The sequence below is a fragment of the Condylura cristata genome, unplaced genomic scaffold, assembly GCF_000260355.1.
Source record: "Condylura cristata isolate star-nosed mole 26May11 unplaced genomic scaffold, ConCri1.0 scaffold00023, whole genome shotgun sequence".
Lineage (NCBI taxonomy): Eukaryota > Metazoa > Chordata > Mammalia > Eulipotyphla > Talpidae > Condylura > Condylura cristata.
In genome coordinates this window covers 9,606,794-9,629,280 of record NW_004567124.1, presented here as the reverse complement: position 1 = coordinate 9,629,280, position 22,487 = coordinate 9,606,794, and the positions used below count along the sequence as shown (strand labels likewise).

The window sequence follows — 22,487 nt, the reverse complement described above, 5'->3', positions numbered from 1 at the left end:
CTTCTTGTTTTGGTCTACAGGGATTCTCTTGTCCTCTTTGGAGCTCAACTATATTCAATGAAGGACACATTTTACCTAATATTTCTAGGTGCTTTGTGAGTGTGTTTTTAGATATCTAAACTGCCACACTGCCACAGTCTTTCCTGTACTGCTGTACAATAAACTTCCTTTATTTTGTTGCTGACTCAATTTTATTTTCATATTTTGCTACCATGTTTGAACTGTCATGTTTCATTTTCCATGTTTTAAAATTAGAATAAAAGACTCACAGTATAATGCCATCTTGACTAGAAACCTCAAATCTCTTACTATAGCAAGGCAACAGTAAATTGGGGGATAAGATCCCATGTTTCCTAGTGTGTGTATGTGTGACAAGATGAGCATGATCTCATTCCTAAATGATTGAAGCTAGCAGTGGCAAGCACTGGTGCTTCTTTGTCCACTCCCTTTAATTTCTTCCTGGAAGATACCTGATTTTGTTTGGATTTCCACCCTCCCTCATGTGACTCAAGGGTAAAACTTTATTTTTGTATATCATCCTTGTAATACCATCTGTCTTGCTAGTGATATAGCACTAAGAAATGTTGAGTAAATCTTAAATGGCAGAATCTCGAGGGAGGTCTACCACAGTTATCTGGGAAATGTTCACATGCTCTTAAAAATTGAAGAAAAAAACTGCTTTGGCAAAATTTTTGTTACAGTAAAGATGTATTATTTGAAACTGCCATAGCCATTCCCAGACCACTGAGAAAAGATGGCTACCTAGTTGAGAATACAAAACAGTAAGCTGGAAAGATTCTGCTTGGATAATGTTGTTATGCTGGTGAATCAACAAAGAAGGAAGACATCTGTGTCTTAATATGTCATTTCCTAATATATTAGCTATTAAATAAGTATTAAATATTAGTAAAGTCAGAATTTGCTGCCACTTGCCTCTGAAAAGATACAAACAGATGCCCCATAGTATGAGCCTAGTACCTACTGTTAGCATCTAAAAACACGAAGTTGAACATAAGTTCATTTCAGCTGGGATATAAGGCTTCAATCAGATCACTGGTTTAGTGGCATATAAGGAAACTCCATTTACTCTATGAAAACAAATTCACTGGCTATTTAATATAATACCAGGTGATATAAAAGACCAGGGAAAATAAAATATCAACATGGAAGAATAACTTACATGAGCAGTTTAAATCATGAGGAACTACAAAATATTTTATCAGATTTTCATGCAAAAAATGGGGGAAAATGTGTATAAATATTTGTGTGTACATATATATATATATATATGTTAATGCATGCATAACTAAATCGCTATCTATGTTTTATCCATCTTGCTCCTTAACACTTAGAAAAGGCCCATCTCTGCAGGGTGTTTACAAAGAAAATTATAGAGAAAAAAAAATATTTAGATCAATTCCTAAGGCTACACTTCCTAGATGTGTGGACTGGGGCAAATCACTTGTGCGGTATTTTTTTTTTCATCCTCAAAATAACACCACCTGCCATATGGAATTGCTATTAAGATCAAGAGAGCTTAAATGTGAATTTATAAACTGTTAAGTTCTTCAATAGCTTAGTTTCTAAAGTGACCTTTTTCTGATTGACAAATGAACCCATGCAAATGAATCCACAGTTATCCTTATCCAATACAAGAATTCAAATAAAATTTCAAATGACAGGATATAAGCAGGAGGGTCTTCTGAGTAGGTGATTATCTGTTTGGCCTATTATAACAAAAATACCATAAACTGGATAGCTATAAACACCAAACTTGTTTCTCACAATTCTGGAGTCCAGGAAGTTCAAGATTTTGGCACCAGCAAAACAGTGACTGGTGAAGCCTGCTTATTCACAGACAAGATAAGATGGTCCCTCTTTCTGTGTCTTTATATGCTAAAAGATGATGAAGGCTTTCTCATGGTCTTTTTTTTTTTTTTTTAATAAGGGCACTTATTTCATTTGAGGGTCTTATCCTGTTGACCTAGTAACGTAGGCCTCCTAAAGGCCTATCTCCTTTTCTCATCACCGTTGAGGTTACAATTGCAATACGACTTTGGGGGATATAAACACCCCGTTTCTATATTTAATTTATGGGGAGCCTAGGTTGGGCCTATGAGTTCTATGAGTGTCTCCTACTGCATGAATCCTCAGACAACTGAGGCCCATTGTTGAGGGCATACCTCTGAAAAAATGAAAACAGGATTCCATTTTCACAACAAAGCTCCAGACTTAGCTGTTACCCTTCACAGTGGGCTTCTTTATGGGATATTAACTCACATTCTCCCAATCCAAACTACCCTTACATGCAATGCCAGTAACTACATCTCACATTTCTGTTTTATTGTTAAAGGCTTTATTAACAATATATATTTAATATGATGTTAATATGTAACAGGAGAACATTGTGAGAAAGAATATAAACTTCAAATATTATACCTCATACTTTCAAAATAACAATTATAAAATTCAACATTTTATAAAAATCTACACGGTCCACTGGAATCACAAGGTAGATCTGTTCTCAAGTTCTTCTCTTCAAACGAAGAAACGATCTAAGAGAGTTAAAGGGATTTCTTTCAGGGTCTTTACATTTTTATATTTATAGTACCATACAAATTCACTCTTACTTAATAAAAGTCACAAAAGGGATAACAGCAATATTCTTGTGTGAGTAAAACTTACAAGATGAATACATTACAATGGGGGATATCATTATTCTAGTTAGGAAATTTTATTTTAGAGACTAGAACACTCATTACTATTAGAAAAGCAGCTAGAAAATAGGAATTTTCAAGTGTCAGCCTGCCATAGTTATCTCTTGGACATTTAGAACAATGTACTGTATTCTAAGAGGGATGTAGAGGAATGGTGATATTTGGGGGGGGGGGGGCAGACCATGGGATCATGGGATGATTATGTCAACTGAGAGAAGGTTTAGGTAGAAAAAGATGAGAACTTAAAAATATCTTCAGGCTTACTGAGTGAATGGTAAGCCATGAAGCCAGAATCCAATCTATTGTTCAACATACCCATACATAAGCATTCATATATATGAAAAGAGTCATTCTTATTCCTCTGGCTGCAAAGACTTGGGACCAAGCTCAATGGACAGACATGACAGAAAAGTAGATGTATGCTGAATATAATAGTTCAACTATGGACTATTATAATTCTATAAATGTAAGCATAAGTCACAATCTAAGGCCTTAATTAGTTCTTTTAGAATATTAATACATCTGACATTTAAAAAGTTTTATTAGTGTTCCTAAATTCAACACCAATGTGTTATAATTTCAACATTAATTGACTGAGTCATTAATTTTAAACAGAACCAGCGGTGTATTCTTATTTACCATTCTGAGTCGTGGATAATTGTAGATAATCAACCTTGGCCCTTACAACACAGAATTTTCAATAGTCCCCATTTGCCATCTGAACTGTAGTCAATAGTCATGTAAAAGTTCCATTTATTTGGGGTCAACCTGAAAGGAACATTTTCTAGGTCCTTACTTTAAACATAGCATCTTTTACATGGACAAACAGTTGTTTCCTGCAATGAATTTGTAGTCAATAATCTGAGATATATCAATAAAGCCATAGAGATCTGATGTGCATATTCTCTCAGGTCTATGACTCCCTTATGTTGGCTTAAAGAAAATAAAGGCTACTACTTCTGTAAGTTATTCATATTCAAGTGACTGCAGAGCCCAAGTCATTTTTATTGAAAAAGTTAAGAACTCTATGAATCCTCTAATTCATGCCTTCTTTTTTAAAAACTGTTTTGAAAGTATGCACTGCCCTGAATTGAATAAAGTAGAAAGGGTTTGATCATATGTGTCAAAGTAGGTTAAGAATATCTAACAGCACTCTATAGGAAAGGGAAATGTGTCCTGTTCAAGTGCGGTTTCTTAATTTAAACCATCAATAAGTGATTGCTGAGCTGATTTGCAACAGCATCCTCTAGTGCAGCCAAAATGTTATGGCTTCCATTCAAATTACAATTTTTGAACACCTGCTCATTTATTACATTATTACTCTATAACATGATGTACTGTGCTTTAAAATACCATATCTTCCTTGGTGAGATGCTTGCAAGTTGTGTTAAAGTATGAATCCTGGGCATTTTTTCTTCCTGTTTTTAGGAAGAACTCTAATGATTTGATCATGGTAGAATCTCAGGCATTTCATTCTTGTCTGACAGAGCATTAGAAATAGAGGCAAGTTTTATGTCCTAAGTTTTTATTTCCTAAATTTTACACTGAAAAATTATGTTTGTTTGTAAACTACCACAGTAACATTAGACCATATATACAAATTCTGTAAGAGAAGAAATTCTTTACACCAAAAGACAGTTTACTTTTCAAGTGCTACCATGGGAAATGTCTATGTTATTGGTAGGCCTAAAACATAGATGAATAGAAAATAAGGAGACAATTTCAGCATAAGCATCTGAGGTTCTAAAAGAAATCAACACTAGTCATGTTCATTCAAAATTGTCTCAAGTATCTTTGTTCATAGGAGGAAAAAGAGAGTGATGGAGATAAAAGATTTGCTAATGTTAGATACTAATTTCAGCTTTTATCTCACCATAAGATATTTGGTAAATTATTTGATACTTTATGTCCCAAATGTAAGATTGATTATATGGTTATAATATAGAGGCTGATAAACTTTTGTAGTAAAGTTTCCGATAATAAATACGTTTACCCTGTTCTGCATACCCAACACAAATGAATGGATGTGTCTGTGGACCCATGAAACTCTTAACTACAGGATCATCTGGCCTCGAGGGGCCAATTTATCAACCAGTGGTATAGTATCTATTTAATAAAAGCTACCTGAATGTGTACCATAAATGAATAAAGAAGGCAGGCCTATTGAAGATGACAAAAGAGAAAAGTCTAATGTGGGGAAAATGTTTTCTACAAACAAAATTAAACCAAAAACCAAAATCTTAAATCTACTTTTGTTGAAAACGATTTATCATAGAACCGATACCACAACTAGGAAATTTTAAGCATTACACTCATTCTGGGGGGAAGTCATGTAGTCATTCTTCAAGTCAGAAAGAATTCTAACTCCTCTTTGTAAAGTGTTCATTATCAAAGTGGATACTATCAACCTAAAAGAACATGTTGGCTTATTGCATTACTAGTGTCATTATTTTCTCACTTAGAGGTCAATTCTAAAATCTGTCATCCACCAGGTATTTACTTAATTAAAATGTATAACTGACTTTTTTCTGCTCATATTTTTTCCTCCAGAATTCTCATAAATCTTATTAATGACATTCGACAATATTTCAGTTTCCTATATGTCAATGTCAATTCCTTTGACTACTTTATCAAAATATTTTGCCAGAATAAGTGTAAAATGAAACACTTATTAACAGGCTTTTAAGCAGAAAGAAGCTTCTGTTGTTACTCATGGCTTCTCCTACAGTTCATTATTTTTCTAAACTTCTGCAAACACGTTGATAAATTGATAATTTTAAGGATATACATATCTACAATGTCTTATCTGAACCCTTTGAGACCAGATGTGTGCTGGAATATAGAACTTTTCAAATTTCAGAAAGGCAGCGTACTTGACATACCACATAGCTCACACATCTGCAATGAAGGCTGGAACTGAAGGCTGGAACAACACCCATAACAGAACATATTTATTTTGCTGCAGTCAAACTCATTTATACCAAATAGAATAAAGGCCTTCTGAATTGCCTTATTTCATTTCACTGCAGATTTTGTGGTCAAAGATCTGTTTCAAACTTATGAAAAAATCATTTTTGTTTTCATTTTTGGTGAAGGATTGGGTTTCTAGAGTAGAGAAACAAAACAAACACAAAGTGCACTGTGGGCATTTGGTGGTGGAAAACAATGATGACCACACCTGACAGAAAACCCTATATTATGAAAAAATAAACAAAGATGTTGAAAAATAAAAAGCAAAAAACAGAGTCTATCTAATGAGCTTTTGTTCCAAGATACAATGTAGAATATTTGAATTATTTACTCTTGTAACTGAATATGCTTTCAAGCACTAATTCAAGAACAGTAAGCCTACATTCTTCCACTACAGGCACAATTGCCAAGAAAATGTGCTCTCTTTGCTCCACTGAGTTTCAATTTTGTTTCAGAACCAACACAGAAGACATAAAACCCCTTTTATCAGTATGACTGGACATATTGGCAGTGCTTCTCACCAAAAAGTTTTGTCCCTCAAAGACAGAAGATTCTGATATGGCAGTAGCTACAAAATTGTATTTTACTGGTGATATGTCAATGGAACTCTTCAAGAATTTGATTACTTTTAAGTCCAAAGCATTAATTTTCAGTCCTACTTGTACTTTAGAAATAAGCATGGAGGAAAATAAATGAATAAATAAATATATATGGAAGCACTGCTAATAATACAAATACAAGCTTTACTGGATCAATACACTTACACAAGAAAGACCATCCAAGATTAGACATGTCTTATGAAGCTTTGGTGTATTCTTCTTTCAATTTTTTTTTTCCCCATTTGCTTTTGCTCTTGGGTGCACCTAGTCTTTCTTGGATAATCCAGTACTGGAAAAGCCTTCAGACCTAATGTCTGATCTTTCAGTGAAGGACACAAAGTCAGATAGAGACAGAAAGTGAAAGTGAGTATCTCAGACTGCTATGTAGTCTAAGAAAGATCCTGGAAGCTGCAAAGAATTTTTAAATCAAAGATGGCTATCAGAGGAGCTCCATATCTTCCAGGAATGGGGTTGCCCTACAGTCTTTGCCAATATCAAGTCACTGACTGATAGAAAGTGTGGAAGGCATGACCTCAGAGTAAACGCAGTCATAGATTTCAAGTGTTGCAGTGGGGCCTTTGGTCAAATATGTTCTCTATACTCCCCAGTATTGTAGATATGCCACAGACCTCCAGAAGCATCTAGAACACCAGGAAAAACCTCTGAACACATCTTTAATGCCCTCCATAACTATTAACCTAACTTCTCTCTAGGCTAGGAAGAGGAAAAGAGCAAATGTTATTTTAATAGTATTTAATATAAACACACAAAGTTTTCACACCTGTAAACAATACACCAAATATTTTATTTCTCTCAGTAGTTCACATGAAGTGATAGACCCTCAAAGCATTTATTAAAACACAAAAGATGTTACACTTTACCAGTGAATTATTTCTGTCCCAGGGGATTAAATCAAATCACAATTTTACAAAGTCTGAAAGTCTATTTTAAGCTAACTGATTTGATGAATTTATAAGTTTCTATAAATTACTTTTTCTTAGTTCAATGCCTTGTACACACCATTGGCATAGTAGAATATCTTAAATACTTAGAACACTGTCAATAGATGTGAGCCATATGAAAATCTAATAAGTTATCTCAAATTCCTGATTAAGCTAATTTTAAAGACATAAAATACAGTTGGCATGAAATTCTTTAAAAAGGTTTCTTTCAATAAACTAACCACTGATAAAGAAGTTCTGTTTAATGCTAAAAGTTTTATATTTGATACTTTTCTTCACAGAAAAAAAAATGGTGAAAAAGCAGTGACCCACCATCCTACATCAGAAATGAAATATTTAAGAATCTATATTAAAGAATAATTAGGAAAATTTTTTAAACTTTTAAGGTCCATATTATAAAACATGAATAAATGTAGTATAAACATTATAACACAATAACACAAAAACATACAAACCAAATATCTCCACATCTTCATTGTACAATTCAGTGATTTGAAATAAATGCCATGAGCAAACTTAAAAATTTATCCAAGAAAACTGTACTTTTAGCATTTTAAACAAGCTTTAATAGGTAATATATATATGATCAACATAGGCAAGATGCATAAAGGACAAAAATAACACTGCATAAAAATGATTCTCATAGATCTGTTTCCTCAAAGACCATATCTACTAATTATTTTCCACAGTATTCTTATTTTACCTATATATAAAACAACTAGACACTGCTCTTCTTCCTAATACATATTTAAAATACATTTCCAGGTACCCATTATGTCTTAATATGCCCTTAAAATCTTTCAACTCATAAAAAAATGATTTCTGGAAATATAAAAATATTGAATTTTTCATATTTCTGAGTCTTGAAAAAACTAAAGTGCAATATTTTCATGTATCAGCAGATTATAATTGTGCCATATAAGTTCACTTTGAAAGAGCAAGTAAATAATTTCCAAAGCTTTGTGAACATTATATTACAGAAAATAGAGGTGTCTTTATATTATAGAGCAAGAAGGAAAAATAAGTACCAATGTGCTTATTTTATTAGGAGAAAACAAATGTTTTTAGGAGAAAAAATGGAGAGAAAAGAAGAAACATCTCTCTCTCTAGTGGCTTTTTTCTCAGTCTATTATCTGGTTTACCAAAAATGTTTTCTTGGTTCAATTACTGAACAAATTACCCCTAAACAAAATATTCAGCACTCGTCCATGCCTATAACCTCTCATTCTAAGTTCCTTGTTTATTCTGCAATAAAGACTTTAATTAAAAACAAACCAATTGTCCTTGGTTTCACAATTTTTAAATTAATGGAAATTTCACTCCAAGTTTAAAGTGGTGTTTGAGCCTCTGACTCATTCAAGGTGGCAGTGTAGAAGTGGATTGCTAACATACAGTTACAAAATTATAGTCAAAGAGAAAAAATGGAAACCAGTACTAAGTATTCTACCAAAAAAAAAAAAAAGTTCCTAAAACTAAAGGAATGCTTGCAAAAGTCTCTTTACTAAGATAAAGACAAGTGATATATAAACAAGACTGGTGATTGCTTTTTCTCCCAGTAGCAGCCCCCTGGACCTGTGATTTTTAAAAGGGTATTTGGGGCTTGAGAAGTTTCAGGGATGAATGCTTCATCAGTCTTTGCTGGTGTCTCAATGACTGCGCATCCTCAATGGCATGATAAGCTTTCTGTAAAATAAAATATTCACTATAAATTGTAAAGACAAGTACAGGTTTCTTTGGTGGAGGGAAAAGGGCACAAAAACAAGAGGTGGAGCTCTGCAAGCAGGTCCACTCGCTAAGGACAAGAAAACAGTCCATACGTGGAATGCAGAAAAACTGTTCTGCCCTACTAAAGCTACAATATGTTATCTAAACTTATACAACCATCAAAAGTTATAACCGAAAAGTCTTTGGAGAGCAAAATGTTTGTTATTAATTTTAATAGATGCTTTAAAAAAAAAATCTTTCAGCTAAAAAACTGAACAGGCATTCTTTAAAATAAATTACCTCTGCTGTGGTGGCATCATGCAGGTAAATTTTCCGGATATAGCCTTGATTGGCACTGTCTTTTTTGAGGAACATACCCTGCTCCTGTTTCAAAAGAAACAATAATAGAAATTATTCTGGGGAAGAAAAAAATTCATAACCTTTAATTGGATGCTTAAATGTCAACTCTATTTTACAGCTAGTAGACTAACCAAATACATATATTCAGGTATGATAAGAAATAAATCATTTTGGTACAAGCATAGTGGTTCCACATGTGAGTTGTTAGAATTTATGAAATTGGATGAGTATACATCTATCTGTGTAAAATAATGGCTTTCTGCAGGCTATGATAAATAGCCTGCAGAAACATCACTTGATAACTCATCACATCTGACAAATCAAAAACCCTTCCTCATTTCCTTGGCTGATAGATAAAATTCTTATATAATGTAAAATACATTGAGTCAATTCTCACCACTGATGTAAAAGAAAGTGATAACTGAGAAAACTGTAATATATATGCAGAGTGACTCCTTCCCAGTTTGAAAGCTGTGTTTCATATATTAAGGCACTCTTTAAATTTTGACATTCTACAATGAAGCAAGGCTAACATACAAAATGGTACAGTATCATGGTAGTTTCTTTAATTTAAATGTTATGAAAAGTAAACAAATTCAAAGATAATAGTACACTTGCATGTCTAACTATACATTTAAATGGCTTTTTTAGGTAGTTTTAGTAATAGAGATAACCTCATTATTGGTTAGGAAAAATACATATTATAAAGTAACCATGTTTACAATGACAATTTAGTTTCAAAGAGATAAAGATAAAATTATATAATAAATAAAAATTATGTACTTCAAAGTAAAGTGAGTCTAGGAACTAAGAAGAGATGGAGTATCATTTTTTCTAATTATTCACTATGTAATTAAAAGTTGTTCCTTAGAACATGATGGGAGAAAAGACATGAAAACATTATTATATACTTAAACTATATTAGCATTCAATAACTGCAAGTGTTATAAATCATGAATAGTTAAGACATAACATTCATAATTATCTCCTAAGAAACAACTAAGTATCTATGGTATAGCAAAACAGGTATCCATGTGAAGTAAAAAACAAACAAAAAAAACCTTCTCCTGTTTATTAATGCTTTAGCCAACCAACAAAGGAAGTATCAGTATCCTAATTCTTTCTTTTATTATTTGTGTGTGCGTGTGTGTGTGTGTGTGTGTGTGTAGAACAGGGGTGTAGGCCAGAGGTGTTCGGTTGGGGGGAGGTGGTGAGAGAATTCACGAGAGACAGAGTGGGGAGTAGAGAAGGTGGATTTACTGAAATACATTGCTAAGGGGAGCAGTAGGCAAAATGAGAGGTCTGCTCCCTGACTGGGGATGGAACTCAAGCTGTAGCAGTAACAGCATAACAGCACAGAGACTTAACCCCTAGGCTCAGGGCAGAACCAATACCTAAACTCTTTCAATGGCTAGATTGGATCTTGCACTTCAGGCAATCAAACACTGTGAGAATGAAGTATAGTACATTAAAAAAAATTGGTTACAGACCCTCCCTGGTGGTGCAATGGAATAGGGCGCAGCACTGCAAGCTGGCAGCAACCACCTCAGTGCCAGTTCGATCCCCTGTCCTGGAGATGACCCACATGGTGCAGCAGACTCTGCTGTCTCACCCACTGCTCCCCTCAGCAATGTACCTGGTCAATTTGCCTGTTCTGCTCCCCACTCTGTTTCTGGTGAATCTCCTTACCACCCTGACACCTCAGTTCTGTATGCATAAATAAGTAAATCGTAAAAAAATTAATTATATCTCTCAATGCATTTTAGCATATTAAAAATGAGACTTCAAACATTTTGTGAGGATAGCTAACTATAAAACAAAGTCAAAAACTGGTACTCACTAATTTAATAAATTCTTTGCTCTGAAGGAATGACTTACAGTTTCTTACCTTAATCGAAATTTTTAGTAGGTTTTCACTGACAGTAGGAGGACATATAAAATCTTCAAATGGACACTGCCAGTCTGTGGACATATGCCCTAGGATTTCAACTTCTTTTATACACAACACTCGTCTATTTTGCAAAAGGAAATAAAAACATACAGATAGTGATATTTTACTCTCTTGGATGGTACAGATAGCACTCAGTCAGTACACAATATAATCAGGCACTTGAAAGAGTATGCATCACATTAAAAAAAAATTCTAGGTAACTGTCAAATAAAAGCAAATATGGCACCTACCAAATAAGACTCAAAAAATTCCCATTCTGCAAATCTTGCAAAATTCAAGAAAGTGTCAACTTTTTTAAAAAACTGGCCAAAAAGCTGAAATTATCTTTGGAATGCATAAAGAATAGGCTATATTCTCATCTGAGGAGCAATAAAGGCAGAAACTCTGAAAATTTTTACTTGGAAAATTATTAATTGCTTTTTACTGTCAATCATTTAAGCTTTCCAGGCAAGGAAGAATGTGCAGGAAATGTCACAAACCTCAAATGTCAGCAAAGATGCATGTCAGGCTTACTAATAAATATCAAGTTTGAACACTTTTTAACACTAATGTACTATATCACAATGTATCCCATTTTACTCAACAACTAATTTTTAAAAGAACATAGAATACTTAAAGGGTATCCACAGTGATTTCCTAGTCTGTGGCTCAGCTTAATTACTGATATCACTATACTAGATTCTATTATAGAAAACAAAACTAGGAAAATAGAAGAACTACTGGTTCTACAAATAACTACGGTGTTAGAGACAAAAAAAGAAAAGAGTTTTATTTTGAAATGTACTCACAGATTAGAAGGGGAAATAATCATGCAAATAAATGCTCTGGCCTCTCTGGCCTAGCTAGATAAATGCAACAGCAAAATGTGCATCACAGTCCTCCCTCAAGAGGGATGACAGACTGAGTTAGTACAACAGAGACAGAAGATTCTTTAAAGGAAGGCTTTCTTTAGGTAGGAAAGGGAAATGATAGAACAGACAAGGAAACAGCACGTTGTTATACACAAAAAGTTTAAAAAGGATATTTACAAGGCAGAGTTGAATAAACTTGGTGACCAAGAGAGTGTGGAGACTGAAACAGACAACTGGCACTCTTTCTTTTCAGGGATGGTACGGAAGGGATGGTTAGGCTTCTTTGTGCCTACTATGCTGTGCACAGTAGGAAGTTCAGAGTGCCTAGTCCAGTCCACAAAGGGTCGGTAGTGCCCTAGAATCACTGCAACAACTCAATAGCAACAGTGTGTAAGGTAATAAATTTGAGTTGCTTTAAGATTTCAATTTTATAGTAATATTTTGTTCAGCAATAGAAAACTAACAGTCTTAAACTGTTATCCGTGCCTTTATTCTGATTCTGTTCGAATTCAGCATCAAAATGACTACCAGAGATCTATTTAACTACAAACCTCAACTTAAAATGCTTTTAGTGAGGAAAAGAAAAGCTTATTTGGATATATGTCTCTGTGTGACAAGCTGTGATACTGAATAATTACTGACTACTCACTTAAAAAAAATTAGTGGTCAACGGGGGGGGGAAGGGTGGGAAATGCATGGGACTAGGGTGGTGGCACAGGGGTGATCTGGTGATGGGAAACCCGCAGGGATTACAATCGAGATGGAAAAAAAAAATGTGCAAAATGATGTAAAAATAAACTTTGTAATAAAAAAAAATTAGTGGTCTTCCATCATGTTACTAAATCCTAAGCCTTTCTGATGGCTAAGTATTCACCTATGGTCCTGCTTCATCTTCTCATATTTCCCCACAAACATCTTGCTATCCATCCAAGCTGACCTAACCAAGTGCCAGTTTTATGCCTCTGCTGGCCATTAGTTCACCTGTAATGACAGCTCCATATGCTATAAGATTCAGCTCAAGTATATCTTCAATTAGAATGTATCCCTAATACCTTTCCCATGACACCTTGGTTCCTATTTCACTAGCCAAGAGCTTTCTCTTTATCGTCAGAGTCTCTATACATTATGTTAACACCTGTCATACCAAGGTCACTGATAACTGGTTGGTTTTTTCCTTTAGAGGGGGAGGAAATAGATGATATAAATTTCATCTCTATGTCCCCATATCTGTCATATATTAATGGTACACAATACTGTTTATGTGACCCAAAATTCATGTCAGAGTTTAATGCCAAATGTGATGGTAGATGGAAATAGGGACTTGGAGAGGTGATTAGGTCACAAGGCAGAAGCCTCATGAATGTGAATGAGCCCTTACAAGAGGCCAAAAAGCTCTCTTGCCCATTCTGCCGTGTGAGGAACACAGCAAGACTAAGTATCTATGAATCAGGACATAGAATCTGCCAGAACTTGATCTTATGCTTCACATAATCCAGAACTGTAAGAAATAAATGTATGCTGTTTAAGTCTACCATACTTTTGTTATAACAGCCCAAACATACTAAAACAAGTGTTTTTAAAAAGTATACTCAGAGAACAATTTCCTAGTGGAGACTACTACTACTAACATAACTACTTCAGTTGTCAAGACTGAAGAGCAGAGGTACAGCCTAATGAACTGATGTCATAAGAATTCATACTTTTTTACTTTGTAAAAACCGTTAAGAAATTGGATAAATATTGGGGGAATATTGTTAAGAAATCGGATAAATACTGGGGGGAATGTTGGATAAATTTCAATGTGAAAAAATAAAAATAAAATTTTCCCTATATTGATAGGAAAAATCAATATAAAATCATTAAAATGTCAACAATACATTGGATTAAAAAAACTAATATCCATGCCTTACTGACTTTAAAGAAAATCAGTAAGAAAAAGACTAAGTGAAAAACGAGCAAAGGATATGAACAAGCAATTCATGGAAAAAAAAAATATAGATAGATTATAAGTATATAAAATGCTCATACTCATCAGCAATCAAATAAGTGGTAATTAAAACAAATCCATTATCTTCTACCCATTAAGTTAGCAAAAACAAAAAAGTTTAGACTAAATGATAATACTTAGCAAAACACAGAAGAAAGGACATTTGTATTTTGCATGTTAAAAAACTTATAAAACCTGGGCCCTCCCTGGTGGCGCAGCGGGTTAAAGCACTGCACTAAGAAGCTAAAGCCACTTCCGCATGAGTTCGATTCCCGCCTGCCCCGGATGAGACCACATGGCGCGGCAGACCTCTCCTGACCAGCCCGCTGCTCCCCTCAGCAGTGTGCTTCGTCGATCTGCCTGTTCTGCTCCCCACTCTATCTCTGAGCCTCTCCCTCCCCTGAGCCTCTGGCCTGTATCCCAGTTCTGTATGCACAAATAAATAAATCTTTAAAAAAAAAAAAAAACTTATAAAACCTTTCTGTGAAGACAACATGGGGATATAATAAAAAGCATCTCAAAGATCTATACAACTTTTAAATCAGCAATTCTACTGATAAAATTTACCTTAAGGAAGTAGTGATAGAGAGACACGTTAAAGAAAAAGACAATTACCATGATGTGTTTATACTAGTAAAATTATCGGGGAGGAGAAAATGGAATGTAAGGTACCATTTGAATAAATTATAGGATATCTATAAATACAATTTTATGTAATCAAAAAAAAGCATTTTCTCATGGAATATTTACTATTTTGGGAAGATGCTCACAATACATTATTAGGAAACAAAAACAAAACCCAGGTTTGTTAAGTAAGCATAATGCTTTTTTGGTTTATCATTTTTATAAAGTACATGTAACTGCAAAATTTTGACACACCAGCTAATATCTCTGGATGTTGAGACTGCTTATAAATGAATAAAACCAGCCTGTGGCCTGTTTCAGTAAATACCCCAATTCATTTACATATTGTTACAGTTATTTTCCCATTAGAAGAAAAGCGTTTACAGTTGGGAAACAGAGTACAGCCTTCAGAGTTTAAATATTTACTATCTGAACTTTCAAAATAATTTCATTGATTCCTGATCCAGGGAAAATACATAATATTAGCAATAAAAATTTTATAAATACTAATTTTTGAAGAAATGCAATTTTTATGTGGACATTAAAGGTCAAACAGATGAGCATCTACCTACCTCAGTCAAAGATAGAAAGAGTCTAGAAAGGTAAAAGGAGACTAAGTCAATGTATTACTCAGGAATATTATCAGTAATCGCCTCCTGAAAAGTTCTTTAAAAACTAGATTTTAAATTATTGTGATTTGTCAATTTACTTGAAGAAAAACACATGATGCGTAATGTAGGCCCACAAATGATTACATCAAGTAAAAGTATTAAAAAACAAAATCTGATTTCTAGTGTATGTTGTTGAATTACATAAAAGGCATATAATTTTAAAGTGAAATAACATATTGCCACTGTCATCTAACTACAACACACATTACAAAATAAACACTGGTGTTGTTCTCATCTAATGGGGGCAATATTAAAATATATGATTATTTGCTAAACCTGTAAAAACAGCTTCTAGATTGCTTTGCATTGCTAAGTAATGAGCAAATTAGATGACAAACTTTCTTTGGAAAAACTTGTAACTTTAAGTCTGAATCCTGTCACTTTAGTTTCCCTTTTTCTCCTGCCCATCAAAATATATTTAAGAAGTAAGGAATGTGATACTTTGCTTTTGCAAGTACTTTGCCTTAGTCCTACAAAATATCAATATATAACAGAATGTTTTGAAAAATATTTACCTATAGTTGTTATTTTAGGATAAGTGGACTAGTGTAACTCTTAGGAAAATAAACTTAATAGTATAGTACAGTTTATTCTATTGGATAAGTTGTCTACCAGTACCAAAAATACTTGGAAAAAATTCACAGTAATAATATCATCCTTCAAAATTGGGCATCCCAGTATTCCAAAATAAAATCTAGTAAGCAAAAAGTGATTCGCACTCTATCCATCTATTTAGTTATCTGCAATTCCTTTAATAATTTTAAGAAAAGTAAATGTATAGGAATCTAATACTTAAAAATTTGATCATGAATTGCAACATAACATATTTTTAAGGATGACCAGGGTATTCAGTGAGGAAATGATTTTTATATTATTTCAGTAAAGCATTTATAATTATTTTGCCCACATGGACTTCATTTTTCTTAATTCTTCCCTCTGGATTCTAAGGTTTTAAAGATTTATTTATCAACCAGTGTGCATGTGTTTTGAGCATGGCTACTTTTTCTATTTTATATTGTTTTGATGTAAAATTAAATACATTGCTACCATTGTTTGTGACACTAATGTGCAAATAAATGAGCACTGACAAAAAAAAAGAAAGTGATTGATGAATTCTCCCTCCATAACTGCATTTACAATTCACATCTAAAAGTATCACTACTGCACCTAGGGAGACCATTCTAATTTCTGTCTTTCTGTAGTTGTCTAACTTGAGTAAGCCCCTGAACCTTCTTAAGTCTCAATTTCTGCATCTCCAAAGTAAGAGGTTGGAGCTGATGATCTCAAAGAACCTACCCAGATATGTATAATTGTGATTCTATGACAACTAACATTTGCAGTTGAAGTAAAATTCTCCATATCCTTTTCTATTATAGTTTCCAAAATTCTTAAGATCTATATAATAGGCATTTCAAAAAAGGTGATTTGAAGTTAATACCTATTTGTAACCATAAGGATTGTCTTCTTGCTCCCAGAAATAACACAGTGGTACCGATAAGTCTCTCCTTCTAACTTTTTGACATGATTCTGAAAAGAAAACAAGACTCAAGATTTGGGTAGTAATATATTCAGATAGCTGTTTCTTATACTGCAAGTCTACTAATTTACTATGATAACAGTACTAGTTCAAAACAAATTAGAAATAAAATTGTAGTTCTACCTATTGACATGTAAAATTAGAAAACTACCCATAGCAAGCTGATAAGTATGCTTTAAAAGACAAATATATATCAAATGCTTACTAAACAACCTGATAAGATATATCTCATACTGTAATAACAATCACATTTTAATACATGAAAATATGAACATACACTAATAGAAAACTGCAACACTAGCATTGCAAAGATCCTCAACCTATGATTCCGGAAGCACTTGAAATCTACGCACAACCTAAAATATGACATAAAATTTTGAAAAGGTGGTTCTGCAACTTCTTCAGAGGACATTTCATGTTTTTCATCAAATTTTTTTAATAGAATAATGGTCCTTCTTAAACGAGCCTCTGATTTATATAGAGGTAGATATACAGTCAATAAAGTTTAAAATAACTTATATCTAATGTTTCTGAATATCTGGTTTATAGATTAAATACACAAGACAAGTACATGCATGTGTCAAATTATAATCCTCACAGGAAGAAAATGCAATGACAATATCACTACAAAGAGTTTTTAAGACTTTAAATAGCCAGCACAATTTATTTCTAAAGACAATTACAAGCATAAAATAATGCAAGTATAAATAGCAGCATGTTAAAATACATATTTTTCATTCAAAACTGCTGTGATTTAAACTAGTCAACATACACATTAAAAAGAAACAAGAAAAGCTGATGAAATATTAATCACCTTCCCTATAATGCATGACTAAGGTCAGATGAGCTAATATATATGAAAATACAGAATATGAATTGAATATTTTAAAACTAAGAATACAACAATAATATCATTAAAAGGATAATATAATCAATATAATAACAAGCAGAGAAAATACTATTACCTCAATGCTTAAATAAACATTTTTAAAGAGCCTTGTTCCCAGTTGTTCCTTGTCAACTGTGAAATTTTCTGAATAAGGAAGATGAGTCCCCAAAGAACTGGGGTTTCATCTTCAGAATGCATCTCAAGGGAAAGTGTAACTTGTTTTACATCTTACCTCTACGAATTACATTTTTAACATTTATACTTTAATTTCTTTAAAGGGAAAATGAATATACTAATTTAGTATATTTATTTTGGGATTGGAAATATGTTAAAATATTTATATTTTAGGTTCAAATTACAAGAATTTCTACCTGCTTTCCATCACAGGATGGAACTTTCATTAGTTATTAGGCTCATGTGGTTTAAACTGTCATTGAAAGTTTTTAAAATAGAAATCTTTTTCTCAACACTTCTGAAAATCCACTACACCATGAGATTCAGATTAAGATGGTCAGTCACTGAGACCAGCAGGAAAGCAGATTAGTTGCTAAAATATTCACTCTCCTTTCCCAAAATGCAATTTGAAGAATTTACAATATTTAGCCATAGCTATCAATTTTCCAAGTAAACTCTAAGGAAAGTACAGGATATGAAAAAGCTATATGAATAATGAAGTCTATTACAGCATTATTACTGTTAGTAAAATAAGAAAAACAACCTTCATAATCAAGAACTGGGGTGTGATCAAATATACAGTGTAAGGCTACCTCAATAAATGGTAATGTGAGAATTAAAAATGAAGCATTTCTATATACATGGAAAATGTAACTAAAAAGGAAAAGGACCCACCATTTTTTAATAATACATGATCAAAAGTAGGTGAACCATGCTGAATTTTAAAGAAAAATTGACAATATATATCATGCATGTCTATATGTAAAAATGTATGTATAAATAGTAATTAACCTGATAGAAGATAAGCAGAAAAGCATAACCTATGAAAACATAGCATATGATTTAGTAACAAAACGTTAAAGATCCAGAGAGATACTCAGGAGGAAAAGTTAATAGAATAAGTCAAAGATTCCCAAAAAAATTAATTAGAATGTGCCCATATTACAATAAAGACTAGGAGAATACATCCTTATATTCCAGTGTTCTTTAATATATACATCTTTTGTTATTCTTGGGCCCTTAAGGACCAAAGTCATTTGTTTATCTACATAATCAACAAATACTTTATACACAACTGATTACAATAAAATAGGCAAGGGATCAAATAGCCTAGATTTCTTAACTATCCATGCCTATCCTTGCTACTCAAGGAATGAAAACCACCAAGTCTTCACATTAATGTATAACCTATCTGCAGTAATCACAATAATATGCTAAAGTTTGTCAGCAAAACTAGTAAGTCAGATAAGATCACTAAACTTAGCTAAAATAATTTTAAAATTTATATAAATTTTGTGCTAACTGACATGCAGTTGTTAAAAGGCAAATCACAAGGAAAGCTTAATAACATAAATTAAATAGTAAATAAAAATATTTTAATAAGATATGTGATTTCCCAAAAGTTAAACATCATTAAAAATCATGATCTATCCAGGAAAATTAAAAGCCATTACTTTTACCTAAGAAGGAAGGGCAATTACTAGTGATGACTTAAGACAGCATCTTGAATTAGTTATTGTGCTTGATTCTCATAGGAAACTGTACATGCAGTGACATTTTTGCCAACCCTCAATTATCTAGGCACAAGAAAAGTTTGTCAGCTACAGTTTTAGACTGGTCATTGGATGTCACTCTTCTTTATAAAGCTTGATTCAATGTACTCTTTTGATACCTACAGTTATAAAACATACATAGTTCAACTAAATGATCATATGTTAACAATTTAATCCTTTTAGAATGTATAACACATTAAATCTAAGTTTATAATTGGTTTCAAAATGAGGGAAAGAATGAGGATTCTAGATGAGACACTGATAAGCCAAATTAAATATTAGTGTCACTTATAAAAAAGAAATCAAGACAAATTACTTTGAAAATTAATCATGGAGGTACTAAATTCAAAATGGTAGTTTATAGTTATTTTTGTTCTTATTAAGATAGTGAATACCATGAAAAAGCAAAAAGGAGTAGCTTTTAAAAATAAATATATCTATAAATTTCAAGTGTCAAAAAAAATTTCAAGTGTCAAAAAGTAATTCATGTAATTACAACTTCAATTTCAATTAAATTAACTAAAACTAATACTTGTAAAATACACATAAGTAACAGGGAGATCCCATTTTTGAAAAGCATAAATGCTAAAGGCTGAGAATATATGGAACCTAATATAAAATGATTGCCATTTACCTAGCAAGGACACTGAAAGATTAAAAAAGAAGAAAGAGATTGTGGGAACATTTTCAAAATTCACGTGCCACTTTTTACTTCAGATTTAAGGACAGACCCAGAGCAACTGATACTTCAATTACTAAAACATATGCCCCATTGAACAGTCCCATAACATGAGTAAATTTAGGGTGACCTGTGAAGCTTAAATTACATAATTCCATCATCAGGATTCACAAGCAGAAGTAACACACAACAGGTGTAATAACTGTCCTATTTTTTTTCAACTTCACTTGAAATGCACATGAATACCATAAAATATGAAAATTTCAAAATGATAGTAATTTTGTCTGCTTCTTAGCTCAGTAAGTTACTCATTAAATGCAAAAGAAAGTTATTTCCTGCATTGTTTGATATTTTATATTGTCTTATTCCTGTACAGGATTATCAGGAATATCCCATTTTTCTTTGCAGTAAAATAACTATGATAAAAATTCAGATAGAGGTGAAAGTTGCAAAGAAAATTTGATTAAAATGCACTCTCAATCTGAATAAATCAGACAGTCGATTAATACCACAGTTTGTTTTGATTTTAAAAGATGAAATCAAGTAGTAGTAAAGGAAACATTTACTCCTGTATTTCCAGTTCTTGCTGTGTAGGCAGAAAAAGAAAGAAAATAAAGTTAGAAGAATGAAGAAAGATAAAAGTTAACCACATATAATAAAATCCAAAGACTAAGAACAATGAAGAATCATTTCATTTTGTCAAAGTATAAAAATAGCAACAAATTTACTTGGTGGGAAGTAAGAGAGGGGAGGGCCGTAATTTATATCAGTATACATTATTTAAGTACTGTAAAGTTAAATCTAAAAAAATCCAAAACCTTATTATTTTTTTAATATATAAAAGATTACAATTGTACAAAATCTGTCTTTTTATCCTCCAGCTTCTTTTTACCTGGATAAAGCTAGATTTACAGAGTAGTCTAAATACATTAATTTGTTTGGAGACAAAAGGAAGCAGTAAAGTTCCAATAACTAGTCATAAAGCAGGAAATCAAAGTTAACACTGTTAATAAAATGAGCTACCACACAGTGATCAAGTCTGTGACTTCTTTAACATTATCCTTTCTGCACACACACACAAAAGGCTTTTTGTTCCTGTGCAGAAAAAAAAAATTACCTGTTATTCTCATTTAACATGTTACATAAATAATCACACTCTATAAACCACGTTCCTTGTATAATCCTAGTTTATAGAGCAGGAACTTAAAGAACCACCCATGAAATCCTGGTCCTAGAAATCTTTCAAATCAAATTTCATTCATGACTATAAAGAATAGAATTCATACCTCAAATAAATCAGAACCTTCAGATTCTTGTCTGTCATATGGGCGAATGATGCCATCTTCATGGATCATGCGAGGGGGGCGTAGACTGGATACTTCCTCAGTTGATTCTGCTGCCCTGTATAAAGCAGAAGAGTAAGTATAAGAAAATATGTGAGAAGCTTTCAAAATAATAAATACATATATGTTTGTTAAACATTCATCCATATTATACTGATATTGATTAAAAAAAATCAGCAAATGTAAGTAATTTGCCAAAAATAATGTGACAAGTATTAAAACCAACTCTATTCAAGCTTCTTTACCTTTTTATTTTATTATTTTATTAAAGAAAATGTCAAAATAATAAAAGCAAGCACTAGGTCACATACTCTTTGTACTCTTGGTGTCCAGCATAAGGCAAATTTTGACTAAAAGTTGAGCCATAAAATGTATCTTTTTATTCCTTCCTGGTAGAAGGTCATAAAAACGTTAACAGTAGATAAAATATTTAACCTATTTATGTATTCATAGCAGCAGTTAGCACACAGACAATACTATGTTCTTAGTTACCTCTGAATCCCTTGGAAGGTACTGCTGGCCATATCGATGATTCCACCAGTTGGACGAGCCACAGCACCCACCAGCCCTTTCCCAATGCCTTTGAAGAATCCAGCAGCTCCTTCCTTTTTGGCACCTTCAAAATGACAATGAATATATAAAGATATTTTAAAACTTTGGATTCAACAAAAGCCCAAGCAAAAGACTCTTTTTATCCAGGAAACTTTTAGATTATGACTTTCTAAAGTTAAATATAATCCCAACATATGATAAAATAGTGGCTCCTAAAGTATGCTAAAATGCAAAGTATGAGGCCAGACCTACTAAATTAGAAACTCTGGGAGGTAGCCCACAATCTGTGTTTTAACAAACCTTCCTAGTAATCCTTCTATTCTCAAGTTTGCTGACTACTTAACAAGAATTTTTTTTTTTTTTT

The 22,487-nt window shown here is 32.8% G+C and overlaps 2 protein-coding genes across 2 annotated transcripts in view; both read right to left on the bottom strand.

Moving 5' to 3' along the window:
• Positions 1 to 7,072: 7,072 nt before the first annotated feature.
• On the bottom strand, positions 7,073 to 19,940 carry LOC105853995 (vacuolar protein sorting-associated protein 13C-like). The gene is made up of 5 exons (XM_012728679.1): positions 19,457 to 19,940; positions 16,835 to 16,923; positions 11,201 to 11,324; positions 9,253 to 9,336; positions 7,073 to 8,931 (listed from the first exon to the last, which is right to left on the bottom strand). The coding sequence occupies exons 2-5, from the start codon at positions 16,846 to 16,848 to the stop codon at positions 8,830 to 8,832; spliced, it is 324 nt and encodes a 107-aa protein (XP_012584133.1). The 5' UTR covers positions 16,849 to 16,923; positions 19,457 to 19,940; the 3' UTR covers positions 7,073 to 8,829.
• Positions 19,941 to 20,004: 64 nt separating this feature from the next.
• VPS13C (vacuolar protein sorting 13 homolog C (S. cerevisiae)) overlaps positions 20,005 to 22,487 on the bottom strand; it is a 138,625-nt gene continuing 136,142 nt past the window's right edge. Inside the window, 3 exon segments of the mRNA XM_012728680.1 lie at positions 20,005 to 20,814; positions 21,515 to 21,629; positions 22,064 to 22,256. Coding sequence (XP_012584134.1) covers positions 20,791 to 20,814; positions 21,515 to 21,629; positions 22,064 to 22,256 — 332 coding nt within the window. The 3' untranslated portion in view covers positions 20,005 to 20,790.